This window comes from Zalophus californianus, chromosome 8, assembly GCF_009762305.2.
Source record: "Zalophus californianus isolate mZalCal1 chromosome 8, mZalCal1.pri.v2, whole genome shotgun sequence".
Classification (NCBI taxonomy): Eukaryota; Metazoa; Chordata; class Mammalia; order Carnivora; family Otariidae; genus Zalophus; species Zalophus californianus.
Genome location: NC_045602.1, coordinates 26490050 through 26513084, shown reverse-complemented (window position 1 = coordinate 26513084; position 23035 = coordinate 26490050). Strand labels below are relative to the sequence as shown.

Sequence of the window (23035 nt, the reverse complement as noted above, 5' to 3'; positions counted from 1 at the left end):
AGGACCCTGGGACCATGACCTGAGCTGAAGGCAGATGCTTAACGACTCAGCCACCCAGGCGCCCCAACATATTTTTCAAATAATTAGATTTCAATGGTTAAAAATTATACCCAGTAAAAAGAAAAAAATCAAGTTAATCTATAAATGTGAATAAAAGCAGGCTGGCTTCAGACTTTTACACTACAACATTTAATCCTAGAAACAATGGGGCAATGTAATCAATTCCTCAGGATAAGAACAGGAGGCCCAAGAATCTTATGCTGAGTCAAACTGTCCTCCCAGTAGGCATGGAATAAATTTGTTCAATCACACAAGAACAAAGAACACAGTTCCCATGAATCCTACTTTTATTGGCTTCTTATGAAGCCCAGTGAAAGAGAGTAAGAATCAATTCTGGAGTTTTCAGATAATTTAATCCTAATCAGAAGAAATAAGCAAGCTGCCTGAAACCACAGAGTGTAAACTAGTTTTCGTGGGATCATGGTGGTTCTTTCTTCAAAATCTTTAGTAGTTAATAAGTGGCCAAAGGATGGATACCAGGAGGAAAATAATGACTTCAGTCTTCAAATTAAGAGTGAAGGAAATAAGAGATATGTGAGATGAACACAGGAGTAAATACACCTGTAATTGACATGTGTTTCTGCATAATCTCCCTACCTGAGAACAGCCTCATCAAGCTCTTGTGGCCTGTTGGTTGCACCCATTACAAGCACTCTGTCATCTCCAGCAGATTGCACCTATAAACCAAAAAAATTTTTTAGTACTTTTAGATAGAGTAATAACAAAAACATGATGAAGGTATCTGTATTTCTAATTTGGGTCATTTAATGGGAAAACTTATACACTAAAATACTACCACCTTAAAAATACCATAATCAATACTTACACCATCAAATTCTATTAGAAATTCAGTTTTTAGACGTCTACTAGCATCATGTTCTCCTTCTCTTCTTTCACACAGAAGGCTATCAACTTCATCTAAAGGAAATACAAGGATAAGACTTTAATTAAAAGCCAAGCTACAGGAGTCATATGAAATTAATCTAGTTTACTACTTAAATTATTAATATCCTGGGTCCTACTCAATTCATTAGTGTTTAACTTTGCACTTCTTTAAAACTTTTTCCTTCTGAATAATCTTTCCTATCATACCTCTCAAATTTGGAAAGGGGAATTTCACAAATACTCAACTAACTTAGTTATAAAACATGTTCTTACCTATAAAAATTATAGAAGGCTGAAGTTCTCGAGCCACAGCAAAAAGAGCTCTCACTAATTTCTCTCCTTCTCCTACCTGAAACAAGGCATTATACATTGTAATACACATAAAATGCAACATTATTCCAGCTGCTTAAATTTCATGATTAAAAATCTAGAATCTAGGAATTTAATTTCCTTTCTTTGCAACAATCAAAGATTTGGTTTAAGGAACTGGCAGGAAGGGAGGCTACTGAATTGTCTCTTATAATTAAAAAAAACAGACTATTATTTAATACAGTCTGGTAAGTACTTTATTATTATTATTGGTGCTGAAACCTGGATCTGCCCTGGTAAGTACTTTAAAAAATGAAATATATCTCTGTTCTGCTTGACCCTGCATTCCTAAGAATTGAGAATGAAATAGTTATTATGGGTATAACTAGGTGAGAAGATGGAATATTAGGGGAGAGAAAGAGATACTGTACATAGTTCTTAAGTCCTCAGTTGTAGGATATATTTATAGAACAAGATAAGCTGGAAAGTGCTCTCCTAAACTAAACTTACTTAAATTCATTCTCACCATAACACTGTCGATAAGTATAAAAATATTTCTAGGTCTATGAACACCCCTTAAAATATTCCAGGGGCTGAGACACTACTAAAACCATTCTATGCACTAAAAGCATCTAATGAAGGGTCATGAGGTTTGGAGTAATCTACTGTAAAAACTCCTCCACCCTCTAGGTGGCATCTATTTTTTTAACTGAAAATGTCATTAAAGAAAAAAAAAAGAATGGCCTCAGATTTAGAATCATCAAAACAAATAATCACAGAGCTAGAAGGAACTGTAGGATATCACCTCTTACAACATCAACACTTCATAAGTGAAGTGAGGCCTAAAAGTGGTATTTTCTTAAGGCCAGCTTAGTACACAAAAGTTAGGCTGGAATTCCTTTCCCCTAACTTCCAAGACAGTGTTTTCCAGTATATAATGTTGGGTATACCTATTTTAATAACAATTTCACTTATAAAACTTCACACAGAAAGTAAAATTTAACCAAGAAAAGAGGTATAATTCTACAGTTAAATTATTTTACAAAAATGAGAACCCTGCCAATACCTGCTCTTGGACTTCTAGTCTTCAAAACTGTAAGACAATAAATTTCTGTTGTTTAAGCCAGCCAGTCTACGGTACTTTGTTACACAGCCCCAGCAAACTAAGACAGCACTGACAGCACAATTCTCACTTTAAAAGAGCGTAACTTTCTATTTTGAAGAGTGATTGATTTTCATATCTAAATATAGATATAAAACTCAAAAATATTCTTTGTGTAATGTTATTAGCATTTATACTTAGTAACATTTAGACAGTAACATAAAACATGACAATATTAGAAAAAGAACACTCACATATTTTGAAGTTAAACTTGCAGCACTTATATTAAAGAAGGTTGCATTGGATTCTGCAGCTACTGCTTTAGCCTTAAAAATCACAAGGGCAAATATTACATTAGTTCAGTATCTTCCTTTAAAAAGATAACCACATTTGATCAATTTTTTTTAAAGATTTATTTATTTATTTATTTGACAGAGAAAGAGAGAGAGAGCTCAGCAATGGGAAAGGGAGAAGCAGGCTCCCCACTGAGCAGGGAGAGCCCGACACGGGGCCTGATCCCAGGACCCCAGGATCATGACCTGAGCTGAAGGCAGACACTCAACTGACTGAGCCACCCAGGTGCCCCACATTTGATCAATTTAAACACTAGCAAAGATTTTCCAAAAATATAAAGTGTGACACAATTCCTGACATGTGGCTATCAGTGTGTTTCCTTCTCAGCAAAGAGAAAAAGGTCTAGGAAGAACTTTGCTTCTTTCCATTCACTTTATTTTTTCTAAGGGGGAATAGATATGGAGAGGTTAAAAAAAGGGTGTTACTCTCTTCTTAATTATAGAAAGATAACTGTTTGGAGAGAGAGAAACAGCTAAACACTTTTCCTCTTTACTTTTCCCCTCTAGAAGAGCTATGCAGGAGAAAGAGGTATCCAGATCCCAGTAAAAACTTGGGCAAAAGGATACTGAAAAAAAAATCTGTTATATGTCAATTATACTTCAATAAGAAAGAAAGAAGGAAAGAAAAAAAGTATATTATGTGATTATTTAAATAAAGCTATTAAGATAGTAAAAACAACAACAAAAACAAGGGTTAGAAAGATACCCAATATAGTAAGGTAAGCTCTTTTGAGGTAAAAATATTATTTAACTTAAGTAAATAGTGAAAAATACACTGTTAATTTAACCAGCCCAACACATACTACTGAAGATTACATATTTGGTTTTCCATCTATTTCATCACTGAAAACATGTTTAAAAACTTAAGAGAAGTGTATTATAGCAAAAAGCAAATCATAAAAATAATCAACTCAGGGACAATGTAAAGTTTCTTTTTTTCATATTACTATTTTTCTTTTTTTTTTAAGATTTTATTTATTTATTTGACAGAGAGAGAGACACAGCGAGAGAGGGAACACAAGCAGGGGGAGTGGGAGAAGCAGGCTTCCCGCCGAATGGGGAGCCTGATGCGGGGCTCGATCCCAGGACCCTGGGACCATGACCTGAGCCGAAGGCAGACGCCCAACGACTGAGCCACCCAGGCGCCGCTCATATTACTGTTTTTCATAGTAGAATTATTTTCATATTACTATTTCTAATTATCTAAACATTCGAGGGGCGCCTGGGTGGCTCAGAGGGTTAAGCATCTGCCTTCGGCTCGGGTCATGATCCCAGGGTCCTGGGAGAGAGCCCCGCATTGGGCTCCCTGCTCGGCGGGGAGTCTGCTGCTCCCTCTCCCGCCTCCCAACTTGTGCTTGCTCTCTCTGTCTCAAATAAATAAAATCTTTTATTTATTTTTTAAATTTTTTAAAAGACTTTATTTATTAGAGAGATGAGAGAGAGAGAGAGCATGAGCAGGGGGAGGGGCAGAGGGAGAAGCAGGCTTCCCGCGGAGCAGGGAGCCCAATGTGGGCCTTGATCCCAGCACCCTGGGGTCATGACCTGAGCTGAAGGCAGATGCTTAACGACTGAGCCACCTAGGCATCCTCAAATAAATAAAATCTTAAAAAAAAAAATAAAAAGAACATTCAAATTTTAAAGAATTCTTACCAGCATTGTTTTCCCATTTCCAGGTGGTCCAAAGAGTAACAATCCTCTGGCAGGAGCTCTAAGTCCTGTGAACAACTAAAAACATATAGTTTAGTTTACCACTATGATTCTGGAGACATTTTTTTCCAGACATTTTAAGTAGTGTCATCTAAAAGCACCATTCTTCTGTAGCATCCTCCCAAACAGAACTCATCAGAGCTTTAAAGAGAACATGTAATCAATAAATTGCTATAGTTATTAAAAGCAGAAGAAAAATTTTTTAAAAACTCACTGAAAATGAAAGCAAATTAGTTAAACAAGACATACTGAACATAGGTATGCTTCTCTACTTCCTTTGGAAATCTCACCAAAATAATAGTAAATGAATAAAGAAAATATAAATCTTCAAAATAAAGAGTAAGAAAGGAGACAACAGAAGACACAATAAATTTTTGTAGAGGGAGAACTAACAAAGTGTGGTAAATTATTTAGTGGATCTGAGGGAGCTAAAACCCAAGCAATGCTTGTGAAGGAAAACGTGGGATACAAACAGCAAGCGGATGTGAACAAAAATCCTGCAAAAGCTCCGGAGGTGGAGGCATGATGTATCAGAGAAAGCAGCAGGAAGGCAGGCAGCCAAAACACAGGAACTGGTTGAAAGTTTATATAAGGAATAACTGAACTCATGTGCTGTCCCCTAAACCAAGATCAGTCAGGCAAGAACACCTCTTCCACAAACAAAGGAAGCAGAAGTTTTGTTCTTTAGAGAAATTAAACCAGAGTCTCCAGACTCAGAGACACCAGGCATGGCAGGGAATCAAGAGTGAAGCACAAGACTGATAACACTTTGCTTAATAGTGAAGGTGTATGTATTTTTAAGTTGAACCATATGAAATGGCTGATATTCAACTTTTTTAAAAATATATTTTTTGAATGGCTTCAGATTTACAGATGATTGAATGGAAAGTACAGAGTTCCCACATAACTCCTTACCTCCAATATTAACATCTTACCTTACTGTGGTACATTTATTACAACTGATAAACCAATATTGATATTATTAATAGTTTTCATTAGGGTTCACAATTTGTGTCATGTACCCATCATTACAGAATCATACAGAATAGTTTTACTGCCCTAAAGAATCCCCTGTGCTCCATCTATTCATCCCTCCTTCTTCCCCATGTGGGAACCACTGACCTTTTTACCTTCTCCATAGTTTTGCTATTCCAGAATGTCATATAGTTGGGATCATACCATATTAGTTCTTGCAGATTGGCTTCTTTAACAACATGCATTTAAGGTTCCTCTGTATATCTCTAAGGCTTGATAGCTCTTTTTTTTTTTTTTAGTGCTGAATAGCATTTCATTATATAGATATGCCAAGTTTATCCATTTATCTATTGCAGAGTATCTCAGTAGCTTCCAATATTGGGAAATTACAAATAAAGTTGCTATAAACATCTGTGTGTAGGTTTTTTTTATATGGGGAAACATTTTTTACTCATTTGGTAAATATTAAGGAGCACAATTGCCGGGTAGCATGGTAAGAGTATGTTTAGTTTTTTAAGAAAGTGTCTAACTGTCTTCTAAAGCAGCTGTAGCATATTGCCTTTCCCTCGGTAATGAGTCCCCGTTGCTCCACATCCTCACCAGCATTTGGTGCTGTGAGTGTTTTGGATTTTAGCCATTTTAGTAAGTGTAAGGTGGAATCTTCCTGTTGTTTAACTTGCAGTTCCCTAAAGATGAATGATGTTGAGCATCATTTTTTCAAATGCTTGTCATCTGTGTATCTTCTTTAGTAAGGTATCTGTTCAGATCTTTTGCCGAAATTTTAATTGGGTTGTTTTCTTTTTTACCATTTAACTTGTTTTAATGTTTCTTCACAAATGGTGAAAACAGTCGTTAAGCATCTGACTTCAGCTCAGGTCATGATCCCAGAGTCCTGGGATCGAGCCCCTGCATCCGGCTCCCTGCTCAGCGGGAAGCCTGCTTCTCCCTCTCCCACTCCCCCTGCTTGTTTCCCTCTCTTGCTGTGTCTCTCTCTGTCAAATAAATAAATAAAATCTTTAAAAGAAAAAAAAAAAAGGTCCAGGGGGCCCACCAAGGCCGCCCCGTCTTCCTCCACCAAAGCCACCTCGGTCTATGACCTGGCCACTGCGGAAGCCCCCCGTCTCCACTGTGGCCACCTCTGAACAACCCACAGGGATCACCAAGGTTCATGAGGCCGCCTCTTCCGCCCTATGTGCCACCAGGGCTGCCTCTGCTATGGTCACCGCCCGGGGGTGGAATGGGTGGTGGAAGCAAGCCTTCACAGTTTGGGGCCTTACATTGGTTGCATTCTGTTCTCCAGGCAAAGTTCTGGTTTCCACACCCCAGACTGGGGCACTGCCAGTCTCCAGCTCGGTGCTGGACATTTCCTCCTCCAGATGGGTTCCCTGGGGAACCCCGGGGCCCTCTTGGGGTAAAGCTAACTCTGTCTCCTCCACAGCCTCCCATGTGACCTGTGGGGCCCCCAGGACCTCCTGGGCCCCCTGGACCTCCACGAAGTGGTGGTGGCATCCCTCTGCCCTCACGGGGAGGCATACCACCCTGAGTGCTGTTCATTGGAGGCTTCTTCCGAGCAAGAGAAACTTTAAGTTTGCTCCCTTGAAAAATCTTTCCCATCAAACCACTCCACAGCAGACTTGGCAGATGGTGGGTCTTCATAGGACACTGTAGTATCACCTTTGGGCTTTCCTGTTTCCTTGTCCAAGTAGATACGGATCATGGGTTGTCTGGTTCTCCTGTTCATCTTAACAACTCCACACTGCTTAAAGAAGTCTGCCAGATCATCCAGAGTCACACTGTTATTTAAGCCTTGCATATAAATTGCATTGTTGTCAGAGTCTTCATCTGGATCTACAGGTGGGCCCAGACCAAGATCTGGTCCTTTGTCCATGGGTCCACCAGGCTTATTGAAGCCACCTCACTCTCCAGCGCCCATTCCATCCCATCCTCTTCCCTGCCCACCTCTGCTCATGCCTCCACGATCAAGTCCCCCTCTTCCCCTGCCCTGGTTATCAGGGCCACTCATGCTCTGGTTCTCTCCTGGTCTGGAAAATCCTCCAGACTCCTGCCCATAAACAGCCATGCTGCTGGGGTGGTCCTGTTGGAATGAACTCTGCTGCCCGTAGCTGCTGCTCTGTTGGCTATACTGACTTGGAGCCTGGCTGTAGGATCCAGTTTGGGGGGGGATAACTAGTGGGCAGCTGCTGCCCATAGCTGCTTTGTTGACCATAGCTACTCTGCTGTCCATAGCTGCTTGGCTGCCCATAGGTGTTCTGCTGAGAGTAACTGCTCTGATCCTAACTAGTCAGTTGTATAGGGGAGTAGCTGGTAGGAGGATAAGATGGTGGTGCTGTGACTGGCTGCATGGGGTAGCTCCCAGGTACCTGGGGATAACTGTAGTTACTCTGTCCATATTCTAGGCTAGGCTGGTTGTAACCCTCCGTGCTAGATTGAGGTTGACTAGTCTCAGCGGGTTTGCTACCATCCTGTGGTCTTGCAGGCGCGGTGGCTGCCAGCAGCTGCCCATAGGCTGGGCAAACAGGCTGAGCGCCATAAGCAGACTGAGCTGCATAGGAGGCCTGGGTGGTACTGACCATAGCAGTGGTGGTATCGTAAGCACCAGTGCCGCCCCCCTGGACAGGCTGACTGTATGCCTGGGGGACAGTTGGAGTAGTATAACCAGCTGGAGGCTGTCCATAAGAAGTTGCATAGGTGGTCTGCCCATAGGTTGCAGTGGTCTGAGCCTGGGTATAGCTGACATCAGTGAGCTGTCCATAGGTGCCATAACTTTGCTGCACATATGCCTGCGTGGTCTGTGTGTATCCTTGAGTGGGCTGGGCGGTGTATGCACCGTAGCCCGCCTGGGCTGCCGCTTGGCTGCAGGTACTGTAATCCGTGGACGCCATTTTCTCTCCTTCCTTCTCGTTCTGTCAACGTCCGTCCCCCTCGGGTCATTTGATTTCTTATTGTTCAGTTTTTAAAAGTTCTCTGTATATTTTTGGATACTAGTCCTTTATCAAATAATGTTTTACAAAGATTTTCTCCTTGACTGTGGCTTGTCTTTTCATTCTCTTAACAATGTCTTTCACAGAAAAGTTTTTAATTTTCATGAAGTTCAACTTAACAATTTTTTCTTTCAAGGATAATGTTTTTGGTGTTGTATCTAATAAGCCATCCTCACACCAAAGATCACCAAGACTTTCTCCTATGTTATCTTGCAGGAGTTTTATAGTTAGCCTTTTACATTTAGGTCTGTGACTAATTTTGAATTATCTTTTGTGAAAGGTGTGAAGTACATGTCTAGAATTTTTTTGCACATGGATGTCTAGTTGTTCCAGCACCATTTGTGGAAAATACTATCCTTTCTCCATCAGACTGCTTTTGTGCCTTTGTCAATTGCTGGTATTTGTGTCTCTGTATTTCTGGGCTCTCTATTCTGTTCTACTGATCTATTTGTCTATTAAAGACACATTTTCTTGATTACTGTAGCATTTTTTGGTTTTTAAAATTTTCCAGTTTGAGATATAATTGACATAACATTGTGTCATTTTAACGTGTACAATATGATTTGATACACACATAACTTGCAAAATATTCATCACAATAAGGTTAACACAACCTTCACCTCACATAATTACCATTTTGTTGTTCTTGTTGTTATGACGAGAACAAACAAAACAGAAACATAACCATAAAAACAGAGCAAACTGGTGGTTGCCAGAGGGGAAGGGGTTAAGGAGATGAGCAAAATAGGTGAAAGGAATTAAGAGGTACAGCTTCCAGTTAGAAAATAAATAAGTCATGGGGATGAAAAGTACAGCATGGGAACTATAGTCAATAACATTGCAATAACATTGTATGGTGACAGATGGTAACTATACTTATCATAGTGAGCACAGCTTAATGTACAGAATTGTCAAATCACTATGTTGTACACCTGAAACTCATATAACATTGTATTTCAACTATACTTTGATTAAAAAAAAAGTCTTCAAACTTAAACTTAATAATTTCATCTTAACTTCTCTTTTCTCCAGTATGATTTCTCTTAATTTTGAATCCCTCTTACCTTGATGTAAAAATTATTTTCTGTTCCCTCTAAATGTTAAAAATGGATTGGTTATTAGGAACCTTTACAGTCATTCTCCTCTCCTTTAATAACCAGCCAACATCAACTGCTGTCTTTTTCTTTTTAAAAACATCAAATCTGTTATATGAATTAATCATTCTAGCATAGCTCACACATTTCTTTACTGCTAATATGGATTCAGTAATGAATGGTGTTATAGGAAAATGATAATATAAAGCGCTTACCTCAGGCCTCAGAGAAGGAAGAATAACAATTTCTTGCAAGGCCTGTTTTGCCAACTCTTGCCCAGCTATATCATCAAATTTAACAGCTGTTCCACTAAGAAATAGAATTTCAGTTAGCTCCACAACAAAATATGCTTCAATTATTATAATATGAAGTCTAAACTCTATGAAATAATTTTGTTAACTGTGAAATTATAATTAAATCAGTAAAACAATGGCTTTCTACATTTACAGTAACTGAAAACCATCATAAAAATTAAACAGGTATATTAAACAAGGTATTATCTATTTTATTCATGATATACTGTACAGATAAATTCAAAACTAAAAACTAAAACACTTCAGATGGCAAAACTTACTTGTCCACAATTTCGTTCATTATAAGGTTAGCAAGGTTGCTGTCCACATTCCTAAAATTCTTCAAGTCTTTCTTTTTACGAGCAGCAGTTGTAGGGGTAGAAGGTTTATTCGTTCTATTTGTTTTTGGTGTACTCTTAAAGGACACAAAATTGTAATGTAAAAATACAACCTAACATTAACACTTTTCATAAGTGAGTTAACCTTAAAGTTCACAGAATTAAAAGTTCAACAATAGGGAAAAGGATATAAAAAAGCCAAAACTGTATGTTTACTCCAAGGTAAAATGGTATTCACTACAAAACTACATTTGGCATGAAGTGGGTTTACAGAGGATTCCATCCAGAGAGATTTAGGTACCATAAAATAAAAAGGCCCTATGATAATACAGTCATATAATTTTGATTGTTAGAATTCTAACAAAACTACATTTAATGTTATAAAACATTTACATAAATTTAAACAAAATAACTAATTTAAAATTATAAGCATTATATAAAATAGACAAGAAACTTACTACAAAATACCTAATCAGGTCCAAAGGAAGTTAAAATAAGATTTGATTTTTAATAGCAAGTTGTCCTTGTAGATTTTAAAAAAAGAAAACGACATTCAACTTTGTAGAAATTTATCAATTCTCCAAGATATTATAACGTACTTGTAATAATCTTCAGTAAGCATATCACGTTCAAAATCTTCTATTTGCAAAACCCTACCAATTAAAGTTACCGTTTTCAAATACCTTATGAGTTCCAGCTGCGGGACCAGGTCCCTGTCTCACTCCAGAAACCATGGATAAGCCACTACAGCTAGGCGCTCTGTGGTGGCCTGACAGACCTGTGGATCCAGTCTTCATAACTGTTTTTGAACGAGGCAGTGAATTACTAGTGTGTGTTAAGGGATCTTTTCTTTTTGGAACAGCTCCACTTTCTAACAAGGAAAAAGCAAAATCATCATGGTTAGAAAACTGTGGCTAAACATTATAAAATAAAGATGGATACAAATTTGTAAAACTAAGCTAATACTATTTTTTTTTACATTAGCAATATTTCAAAATAAGATTTCAATTAGAAAATCTACTAGGATGTTCACTGGGATTATCACTTGGTGGACAAGATTATGGTTATTTGGTTTTTCCTTTTCTTGATGTATACTCTAATTTTCTTATAAGGAATATGTATTTGTAGTAAGAAGAAACACATTCATTTGCGGGGACAGGAGGAGGACATAAAAAAATGAAGTTGCCAAATATTCAAGAAACAAAATGCAGTAAATGCATTGGAGTTATGTTGTTACAGAATTGGGGGGGAAAGAACTGCATTACCTTGGTTCCAAACTTTAAGATTGTAAAATAGTATGAAATTCTACAGTCTGTGTCCACCAAAAGAGTTTCTAGAAATAATCAATTTTTAATTTAAAGGGTATAAAGATGTGGGTTTTAATATGCCAAGTATTCTATGCGCTGTATATATGGAAATAAATGCATATGAAACATCATCAATTAAGCCTAAAAGGTTACCTGACCTACCTATATTGCACTTCTACATAAATTATAGGCTTTCAAATGTTCAAATCTCACTGCTTCAAATATTTTTATATACTCCATAACAAACATCAGTTTACTAATAACAACGTTTACAGTAAAAACAAATGTTAAATCAGTAAGCAAATTAGAATAGCCTACAGAAAAGACAAAAATCTCATTTTTGTGTTTGTCATCAAATCCCTTAAGGTGTTTTAAGGTAACTCAAAGGAAGAGAACTTCAAAGTAGAGCAAGGTGATTAAGATTTTTTTTCCATAAATAAATGTAAAGTTCTGAACCATATGTTCAAGGAACTAATGGACAGCAACCCTAAAGGACAAAGCAGGAAAGCAATCTAGAAAAGGGAATAACAATAAGCAAAAGCAAAGACATGAAAAAGGGCAAAATCTGTCTAGGCTGAAGATAAAGATCATTCATTTCAGAGGAAAAAAAGGAAAGTGGAAAAGAATTTCTTCAGACAGTAAACAAACAGTCCTGAGACTATAAGTGAATAGGAATTTCCACATGGAACTATGAGAATGATAGGAGACTTTTCATTAAAATAACAAAAGTCAGTAGGTAATGGAGTATGTTCAAAATGCTGTAGGAAGAAAAAAGCGTTAACCTTTATCAATTTTATATCCTGGTAACCGGTCACGTAAGAATGAAGGCATTTCAGACATTAGAAAGACTAAGAAAGTTCACTGTCTACAAACTTTCATTGAAAGAACTCGTAAAGCAGGCTTTTGGTTAAAAAGCAAACAGGAAGAAATAAGGAATCTGTGGGAAGGAAAAACTCAAAAAAGAAAAGCATAATTAGAATATACTATTTGGTTTTGGATACTAAGTCATAATAATGTTAAATTTGATTTTTCAGCATAACTAAAATAGTGATATTTATGTATCAGGAGATGAAGGGTAATGATGGCGTAAGAATTAAACCTTCTTTCACCTGAATAAGAAGTCAATACATATCAAAAATTGTTCAATCAGTAGTAGCAATATAAGCATAATATCCAGAAATACAGTAGGAAACAAAAGAAAAAATAGCAGGAAGAGTTAGACATTGTATGAGGAGCCGGCCTAGTGGTGAAGGCAGGAAGAGAGAAGGAAGAGATGAGAAGAGGAATACTGTTTCTCTTTACAAGCCATTCAGTATTTATTTTTCATCAACCCTTTAAGGTATAGTCTATGAATAATAAATTGCATCCATTTAAAATGTACAATTTGATGAGTTTATAAAGATGTATTTAAAGATGAAACAGCCACTAAAATCAAGATACAAAATGTTTCCATCATAGCCAAAAGTCTTCTTGTATTCATTTGCACTCCATCCCTTACTGCCCCTGGCCCTAGGCAATCACTCATCTGCTTTCTGACAATGCAGGAGTTACCTGATTTAGTAATTTCTATTGATCTAGGTTCAAGGTCACTGAAGCTTCCGTTTGACATCTCCAATCTGCTGTTGAGGTTATCCAGTAAATTTTATTTCAGCAATTGTACTTTTCAACTTTAGAATTTCCATTCTTTTTATTGTGTAGTTTGTTATGTGCTAAGATTGCAGGTTTATTAACTAATGTCTTATTTTCTTTTAATTCTTTGAATATATTTATAATAGTTGTTTTGAAGTCTTTGCTACATCAACATCTGGGCCCAGTCAAGAGTCAGCTTCTAATGACTAATTCTTTTCTCGAATAATGGTCACACTTTATTTCTTTGCATGTCTAGTAATTTTGAGTTGCAAACTGGACATTGTAGATAACACACTGAAGGAGTAAGTGGACTTTGGCATAACTATTTCCTAAGAGAGATGAAGTAACTCATCCAAGTGAAATATCACAGAATATTCCAGAAGTGGGTAACACTAGTAAAACAGGCCTGAGTAAGCCAGATCACTGACTAGGGCTCAATGGGTATCAATTACCAGTACTGCAAAAATTAGCTGTGCAGTCAGTATGCTTCCTCCAAGAAGAAAACAGAAGAGAACATACAGATTACTAGGGATTTAAAATAAGAGGTTGATTTTTTTAACAGAGGTCCCAGGAAGAGAAAGTTTTGCATTGGCAAAACAAAACCATGGGATCTCATATGTGGAATGAAGTGGAAGAGAAGCAAGATAACAAAGGAAAGGCATACCGGCTCTTCAGGACTAGAAAATTTTTGCTATTTACCTTGGTAGGATTATTAGGATCTCAAATTTATATCACGGAAACTTAATTATTTACTTATGGTGCATTATTACATTTTTTTAAAAAGATTTTATTTATTTATTTGACAGAGAGAGACACAGGAAGAGAGGGAACACAAGCAGGGGGAGTGGGAGAGGGAGAAGCAGGCTTCCCGGGAAACTGAGCAGGGAGCCTGATGCGGGGCTCAATCCCAGGACCCTGGGATCATGACCTGAGCCGAAGGCACACTGAGCCACCCAGGAGCCCCTATTAATTTTTTTAAAGTTCCTTATGCAAATGTCAGCTCCTCACATCTGTGCTAAGAGAAACAGGCAAAATATTTATTGCTATATTTATTTCTATACTAGAAATGCTGTTTTAAATCATGTACAGGAAGGAATGGGAAAAGGAATATAGTCAATGACAAGGGGCTCTGTACTGGAAGACCAAACCAAAGAACTTCTTAAGAGGTAAGCCAGAGGGAAAGATTTGATGACCTACTGTCTCCAGTCCATAGAAATCCACTTACCGTAACTCTACTCTATTGAAGTCTTGAAAATTTTTTATTACATATGAATAAAGAAGGCAGGTATCTTAGTCTAAACTAAGGTTTTTCGGGGTGCCTGGGTGGCTCAGTAGTTAAGCGTCTGCCTTTGTATTCCCTCTCTTGCTGTGTCTCTGTCAAATAAATACATATTTAAAAAAAAAAACTAAGGTTTTTCTTATTGAACAAAGCAAAAACTGAACAAAAGCAATATTTACTTTAATAACGTTTAAGCCCTGAACATGTAACTAAGGCTGAAAAAAATCAAAAATAAAACTAGCTAAGATGTCAGAGAACTTAGGAAATGAAGATTCCTACCCCCCAACCCAAACAAAACAAAAAAAGCATTTAATCTTCTGTAAGAGTTGATACCCAAAAGTTCATGGAAAACAAATTTAATCCACAGTAAATTAATAGTATTCTAATGTGTGCTCACTTCAGCAGCACATATACTAAAATTGTATTCTAAAGTTTCTCTTATGTGAACTCAGCTTCAAATTTTTCCTAACAGGTACTATGATAAATCATCTGTAGTATATATGAAAATTGCTGTGCAACTAAAATTGACATATAACAAAGAGAAATTAAAATTTCTGCCTTAGGATGCCTGGGTGGCTCAGTTGGTTAAGTGTCTGCCTTCGGCTCAGGTCATGATCCCAGGGCCTGGGATCGAGCCCCGCATTGGGCTCCCTGCTCAGCGGGGAGCCTGTTTCTCCCTCTCCCTCTGTCTGCTGCTGCCCCTGCTTGTTTTCTCCCTCTCTCTCTCTGTCAAATAAATAAAATCAAATATATTAAAAAAAAAATCTGCCTTAAAAAAACACTACTTCATAAAAACTTGGTACAGGTATGCATGAAAAAAATACAAATGCTGAAAATACAATAGAAACAAAAGAATATATTAATAATTTAGAAAAATGAACCTTTATATTTTATAATCCCAAAAATGGGAGGTTGCAAAATGAGCAAGTAAAGCATGTTGAGAATGGTTTTATCTGTTATATATTTATACACCATGAATGATAGGGACAACTGTATTTTCCACATAGCCCTGTAAAAACAAAAGCCAACCAAATCCACCATTATAAAATCAAATCAACATTATCAGGTTACGCAGGACTCTACTCTGCATGCAAGCTTTATTATTTTACATGTTAGTTAACCTAAACCCACCTGACTGGAGATGTCCGTTGCGGCATGTCAAGTTAGTACTGTCATTATAGACATCCGTTTGTGACTTGGAAAATTGCAAAACTGGTTGCAGCTTCTCTATGCAACAGAGGGGGGTAGAAAAGAACAAAATAAACAAAAAGAAAAAATACACAATGGAAAAATAAGATGTCCATGTGAAAATAAAAAATAATTCAAGGTGTTAGAAGATGAAGGGTTTTGGTATTTATGTAGAATTTTCTTAAAAATATAGTTAGTAAAAACTCAGACGTTAAAATAGCAACAGAAATTCACAACTGATTGGTTATGTTCAAAATATGCTTTATTCAGGTTTGGTAACCTGAGGCAGTTTCATATCACTACTATCACCAGCAAATATTTTCTGAGTATCTAACATATCCATATCATTATGTAGGGAGAACAGCATGGAGACAAAAAAATGAATATGGTTTTTATCATCCAGATGCTTATTAAATATGGTTGGCCACTTACAACACAAAAAGATTTTTTTTTAAAAAGATTGTATAGCACAAAAGAAAAAGTTAAAAAGGCTTTCTAGAAAAAGTGGGCTGTGAGTTGGCTAAGATTTGAAAAGATAAAAAGAAAGGACATTTCAGGAAAGGAAAACAGCACTTAAAAAATGACACAGAGGAAAACTATAAAGAATGTCTAAGAAATGCCATGTTCAACTACATGTTAATGTATGTCAGGCAAAAAATAAAGGCAATAGAGCAAAGGGGAATTAGCATGCTGCAGAACAGTACCATTTATTTAAATACACACATGTGCACGCTTGTATACATGAAGGTTAACCCTAAAAAGGACCCAGAGAAAGATAGCAGCTGCCTCTGGGGAGGGGAAATGAGTGGCTGGGACACAGTATGGGATGGATATTTTTCATACTTAAACTTTAAAAATGTTGCAGCATGTCCTTTTATTACCTATTTCTAAAATTAATCAAAGATTTAAGAGGATTATTTCAACTCTACCCTGACTTTAAATAACAAATCCTCTCTCAAGATCCAGCTCTCTATGTCTAGCACCTGAAGCCCAAGAGGGTAGAAGTTTGAGCTGTCTTGCCCCTCTACATTACTGCTGCACTCTCTTTCCCCATTCAAGTCATCCATACTGCTACTTGACAAACACCTGCTCCACCACTTGCTAGTATGAACTTACCTGAGCCTCAGTTTTAAGAGGGTCTCAAGGATTAAATAATATACATAGACCTGTTCTGTGCCCCTATTCATAATAGGAGCCCAATGTTTACCATATTTATTTTCTTGCAGTACTCTAAGTTGTCATACTGATTCTTTTCTTCGGTACTGGGAAGTCAATGAATACATGCAAAAATGTAGCACATATATACTAACTCTCTTAACTTTCATTTCTAAGGTCAGACAAGCAGGCGCCATGCTTGGTTTATGGTACAGCCACATATGCCTTTGGGACAGGTTAAATAGCAGCTACCCTTTTTGCACAAAGCACAAAGTACTGAACAGCTTTTGTATCCTAGAACTGGCTGATACAATATACCTTGGAGCTTTTTGTTGTTGTTGTTAGTTAACCGATAGGTCATCTGATTTTTCTCAATGATAATACTCTTCACCATACTGAGAAAGAAACCATTTATATCGGTAATAGCCATAAATTAGGGGGAAAAAACCTGATTTGTAAACATTCATTACATAATGAAAGTAAACAAACTAAATCCTTGGTTTTGATAACTAATAACTAGGAATAAAAAGCCACACAAGTTGTTTTGGTGTGTAGGGATTAGATTTCTATGTGTGGAAACACACATATAACCCAATAGTAGTTACACTGCTAATGTGAACCTGCTCCAACTCATTTTTGTTAAAGAAAGTAAACTTAGTTTAATGCTTCCTTTTGCAATCACTAAAGGTTTGTAGATTCGTTAATGATTTAAAATAAAACGACCACCTTGCTTCTCAATCCCTTCACATGTAATCCCACCAAACCATCTACTTAAAAGGAAAATCTTACCACATAACTCTTCTGTTTAAAAACCTTTAGCAGCTTCCCATTGCCCACAGATCAATGGTCAACCCTCTTTATATAACATTAAGGCCCTCTATGATCTGCCTACATCTCTTATATATACTGAGCAATCCCAAATTCACTTCTGCACCAGCACCTTTCCCTACCTGCCATGCTATTTCTTACCTGAATTGTCTTTTCTCCCAAACACTCTTTAAAGTTCTTTTTTTTTTAATCTCCCTTTTAGGTTTCACTTCTTCCAGGAATATTTCTCAGACACCTACTTTATCATCCTACAAAATATTTGTATATCTCCCTACAAAATATTGTATCTCCATCCTGCAGTGATGAAGATTTATCTATTCATGTCTGCCTCCCCTGAGTGCCTTAAGAGAGGAACATTATACCCAATCTATTGGTAAATCTATTTGGTCAACCTTCAAATATAATCATAATCCAACCACTTGTTACAATTTCTCTTCATATCACCCTGGTCCAAGCCTCCCATCATTTTTCTCCTAGCTTACTGTAATTCAACAGTGGTCCTACTTGCTCTCCCTGGCTCTACTCTTGGAGTCTATCATCGTGATCTTTAAAATTTAAGTCAGGGTGCCTGGGTGGCTCAGTAGGTTGGATAGCCAACTCTTGATTTCGGCTCAGGTTATGACTTTGGGGGTCATGGGATCGAGCCCCACGGGGGGCTCTGTGATCAGCGGGAGTCTGCTTCTCTCCCTTTCCCTCTGCCCCTCCCCTTGCTCGTGCTCTCTCTCTCTCTAAAATAAATAAATCTGTAAAAAAATAAAACAAGTCAGATTATGTCATTCCTTTCCTAAAAATCCTTATAACTGCTCCCCATTTCACAGATGGTAAAAGCTCAAATCTTCCTGGTGGCCGATAAGGCCCTGTGTGTTGTAATGAACCCTCCCTGCCCTCATCTCTATCATACTCTCCTTGCTGGGACACACCGGCCTCTGCTTTTTTTCAAATACACTGGTTATGTTTTCTTAAGGGTTTCCATCAGCTCTTACTTCTCTCTGGGCCATTCTTCTCCCAGACACCTGCATGGCTAACTCATGTCATCTTTTCAAAGAGACATATCTGACCATCCTACTTAAAACTAAAAGCCCAAACCACCTCCCACCCACTCCTAATCCCCATTACTACGATTTACTTGTTCTTTTCTTCATGTATTTATCACCTTCCAACAAACTGTATAACTTATTTATGTTTATTCCCTCCTGTCAGTCTTCTCCCTGCTGGAATAAAAACTCTATGAAGGAGGGATCCTTGTCTATATCCAAGTGCCTAGAACATGGTAGTCACCCAATAAATTATTTGCTGAATTACTAAATAAATTTAGTTAATATCCTTGGCACTGTACCTGGTCCAGAGTAAGGACTTAATAAACAGATGTTGGATAAAGCTATTTACTTTTTTATAAAAGGGTAACCTCCAGGTATGCCAAAATTATCTTTTTATCTATAATAGGTTTTACAATTAAGCTTTGCTTGAAGGTTTACGATTACTAACTTGAAGATATATAACATATAGGAACGCTTTCCATTTTATCAGTCTGCATCCTCTCAAACCTGTCTGTATGGGGAAGTCCCAATATGATTCCCCATACTAATTAGATAACTTTTGGGCATGCCACCTCTGAAAAACTCCATTTCTTAACCAACACACAGTACACAAATAAGTTCTACTATGTACTTGTACACAGTTCTTCTTTTACTGTCTTTGGTATATATGCTTCTAGGCTTTCTGAGTTCTCAGAAGACAGGAATATGTTGATGCCTTCTATTCCACTTCTTCTTTTTTAAAGTAACATCTTTCAATGGGCACATAGCACTTTTGAGGATGACAACAGATAATGACATCCCAAATATCAATTCTTGTAATGCCTAGCTTCATGTCATATACCCTCTTTTTTGTCCTCTCCTTTAATAACACAAATAAAAACTGACAACGTTGAATTTAAAGACAAGTCTATAATTAAAGAGATGTTTCCAACAATTTATCATATCACATCTTCAAAAGAGAACTAGCTCCTAATTATTCAATTTGAAACATGCTACAAAATGTTCCATAATCTAACTTAACCTGGATCATATATATGTACATATAGTGAAAGGCATTACAGCTAAAACACACAAAGTACCAAGTAGAACAATTATTTTACTACAATAACCTCTGATGTAATATTTAATTTTATGTGATACAGTAATAATCTTCACGTGGGAGTGAGAAGGCAAACTCTGTCAGCCACAGAAGCCAGGGGAACACTGCCTTGTTAGCCACCTAAAAACATTAAAGGATTTCTTTTCACCAGTGTGGGGCAAAAAACTTACAAACACAATGGACCATATAAGAATGAATAAATGAATGAATGAATAAATGAATGTATGTGCGTGTAAATACATGAATGTTTATGTATGCGTGTGTAAATACATTTTTCCACAAAAGCAAGGTGGTGATTACAGACAGGTAAGGAGGAGAATAAAAACCAGCATTTTTGAGTACTTACTATGATTAGGTTCCTTCAATAATTCAATGGTCACATATGGTGAGATAAATATTATCTATTAGCATATTATAAATGAGATGAAAAAGGCTCAAACATGCTAAATAACTTACCACAAATCACAGAGCAATAAACACATAAGGTCTGCCTGTTTACCAAATATCTATTTCTATCACATCAAGTTATAGTAGAGAACCACCTAAGAAGGGTGGGCTTTAGTTCCACTTTGTTTTTGGGTTACTTTACTTAAAAAAAAATTTCAAAACCTATACCTTCAAATAGAAGATGAAAAGTTTCTCTTTATAGACCGATTCCAGCTGATAAATACAGAAAGAATGACAGAATTATGTCACTAGGCATCAGTCATCAACTGCTACTAACATCGCTAGATGTCAGAACTACTGACAAATAAACACACAACCACCTATCAAGTAGTCTTATTATTAAAAAATAAAACTCAACTTTCAAATCAACTTTTCAAATCATCCAGTCAAGGCTCTATATCCAACTATCAATTTACAGGGAGGACAGAAGAACACATTAAAAGATATCGTGGAGATGCGTAGAGCAAAAGACAGACTGCAGGAAACCACTACATGTCAAAGATCTGGTTCATCAACAAATTACGAGAAAAAAACAGATGAACTTGTATATTAAAAGACATATATCATATGAATCTTCTTGAGATTCTGGTACAAAAAATTATTAGAAAAATAGCAAGAACTATTAAGTTTTGAGATACTGACCATACATATTATTTATTATTATTACACTGTACATTATATGTAAATTATATTTGGACACTGATCATTTCTATGGCCATAATTTTTTGTTACTATTAAAAGAAATTATTAGTTATTTTTTAGATGTAATAATGGCATTTTGGTAATTTTATTTTTAAAGCATCTTTTTCTTTTAGAGATACAATATGAAATACTTGTAAATAAAATAAAAAGATGTCAAGAATTTGTTTCAACATAATATGGAGTGGGGGTGAGTGGTTAGGGATTTACTGAAGTTGACAAACTCTTTCTGTAAAAAGCCAGATAATATTGAAATTTTTTTTTAAAGATTTATTTATTTATTTGAGAGACAGAATGAGAGAGAGAGAGAGCACATGAGAGGGGAGAGGGTCAGAGGGAGAAGCAGACTCCCTGCTGAGCAGGGAGCCCGAAGTGGGACTCAATCCTGGGACTCCAGGATCATGACCTGAGCCGAAGGCAGTCGCTTAATCAACTGAAGCCACCCAGGCGCCCAATATTGAAATATTTTTAAAAGTTACATATTAAAAGGCTCTGAGGGCTGTATGATCTCTGTATCAACTATTCAACTCTGCTGTCACCGTAGCATGAAAGCAACCAAACAATAATAGAGGAATGAGTAACTGTGCCATCTTATAAAAATAGGCAGTGAACTGGGTTTAGTCCATGGGCTGTAATTTGCCAGCCGTTGAGTACAGATAAATCAAGACTGACTATGAGTTGATAATTATTACAGCTGAGTGATGGATAATTAATCCATTATACTCTATTTTGTATATGTTAGAAATTTTCTGTAGATTAGAAAAAAAGCCTAGAACACATTTTCAAGATTACTGATCTATTTCCATCTACATTTAAAGTTTCACTGAACACACATTTCAAATACAGCTCATTCCAATTATACAATTCATTAATTGATACCTAGAAGTTGTAAACGGTCCTTGGCCATAACCAAATTAGTCATCATTTTAGCTTGAAGGCGTCTAGCTCTTTCACACTGTTCACCTGAAAGAACAAATAGGAAAGGAAATTAAAACATCTATGTTTCCCTACTAATACTACTTCAAGATAAAATATTATTCCAACTAATCTCACGGGGAGACAGTTTTTTTTTTTTAAAGATTCATTTATTTATTTGAGAGAGAAACAGAGAGTGGAGGGGCAGAGGGAGAGAGAGAAAAGCAGACTCCCTGCTGAGTGCAGAGCCTGACATGGGGCTTGATCTCATAACCCTGAGATCATGACCTGAGCTGAAATCAAGAATCGGATACCTAAGCAAATGAGCCCTGGGAGTATAGTCTTTATAAAGTATCTTTAAAAAATCAGTTACAGGGCACCTGGGTGGCTCAGATGGTTAAGCATCTGCCTTCAGCTCAGGTCACCATCCCAGGGTCCTGGGATCGAGTCCCGCATTGGGCTCCCCGCTCCCTGGGAGCCTGCTTCTCCCTCTGCTTCTCTCTCTCTCCCTCTCCGTCTCTCATGAATAAATAAATAAAATCTTAAAAAAAAATTTAAAAAAAATCAGTTACAGTTCCTTATGATGGTTTCAGACCCACTGTGGTATTTCATGGATTCCACATGTTATTTCACGGATTTTTGAGGTGTATTTTTTCCCCTACATTAAAAAATCTCTGAAACTGAGGTGTGTGTGTGTGTGTGTGTGTGTGTGTGTGTTTCAGAGAGGGAGGGGTGTGAGGGGGTAAAAAGAGAGAGAGAATCTTTAGCAGGCTCCATGCCCAGGGCAGAGCCTGAGGCGGGGCTCGATCTCACAACCCTGAGATAATGACTTGAGCTGAAATCAAGAGTTGTACACTTAACCGACTAAGCCACCCAGATGTCCCAAGAGATGTGTTTTATAACCAGTACCAACTTACTAAAGCTATCAGCCAGGCTGCACTCATACCACAGTTTGTCATTGCCTGTGCAGAAACAAATTTGGTCCTTGATGTTAATACTGCTGTTACAGCTATGTCTAAATAGGATGAAGACAATACATGCAATAAAGTCAAATTTCAAGTGAGAAGAAGAGAATGTGTCATAGTTCAACTGACCCTGTTTTTTCTCTTCAGTGGTACAATCAAAGGCATGCTCCATTTAATGAGATACTATTTTTCTTATTAACTCATTTTCTCCTAGCTCTTCCTCCATGCAACTGACAAAGAATGACAAATACACTGTGTACGTAATTCATAAAGTCATGCTCATAAACTCATGAAAAGTCTCAAAGGCCTAGCCTCCCATATTGTTCTATTCTGCTCTCTTTTGTGCAGGACATCAGTAGCTAGAGAAGT

At 37.1% G+C, this 23035-nt stretch overlaps 1 protein-coding gene and 1 pseudogene across 4 annotated transcripts in view; both read right to left on the bottom strand.

Moving 5' to 3' along the window:
• Positions 1 to 23035, bottom strand: part of SPAST (spastin) — a 54219-nt gene that overhangs the window by 12712 nt on the left and 18472 nt on the right. For 2 of the 4 annotated variants that reach the window (XM_027621686.1, XM_027621687.1), the window contains exons 3-12: positions 21666 to 21749; positions 15465 to 15560; positions 10802 to 10989; positions 10062 to 10195; positions 9703 to 9796; positions 4360 to 4434; positions 2611 to 2682; positions 1219 to 1294; positions 887 to 978; positions 658 to 737 (exon numbers count right to left, since the gene is read on the bottom strand). In XM_027621686.1, the coding sequence (XP_027477487.1) occupies positions 658 to 737; positions 887 to 978; positions 1219 to 1294; positions 2611 to 2682; positions 4360 to 4434; positions 9703 to 9796; positions 10062 to 10195; positions 10802 to 10989; positions 15465 to 15560; positions 21666 to 21749 (991 nt within the window). The remainder of the gene's footprint in view (positions 1 to 657; positions 738 to 886; positions 979 to 1218; positions 1295 to 2610; positions 2683 to 4359; positions 4435 to 9702; positions 9797 to 10061; positions 10196 to 10801; positions 10990 to 15464; positions 15561 to 21665; positions 21750 to 23035) is intronic. The other 2 variants (XM_027621688.1, XM_027621689.1) reach the window with 1 other exon arrangement.
• LOC113937414 lies at positions 6408 to 8294 on the bottom strand (annotated as a pseudogene).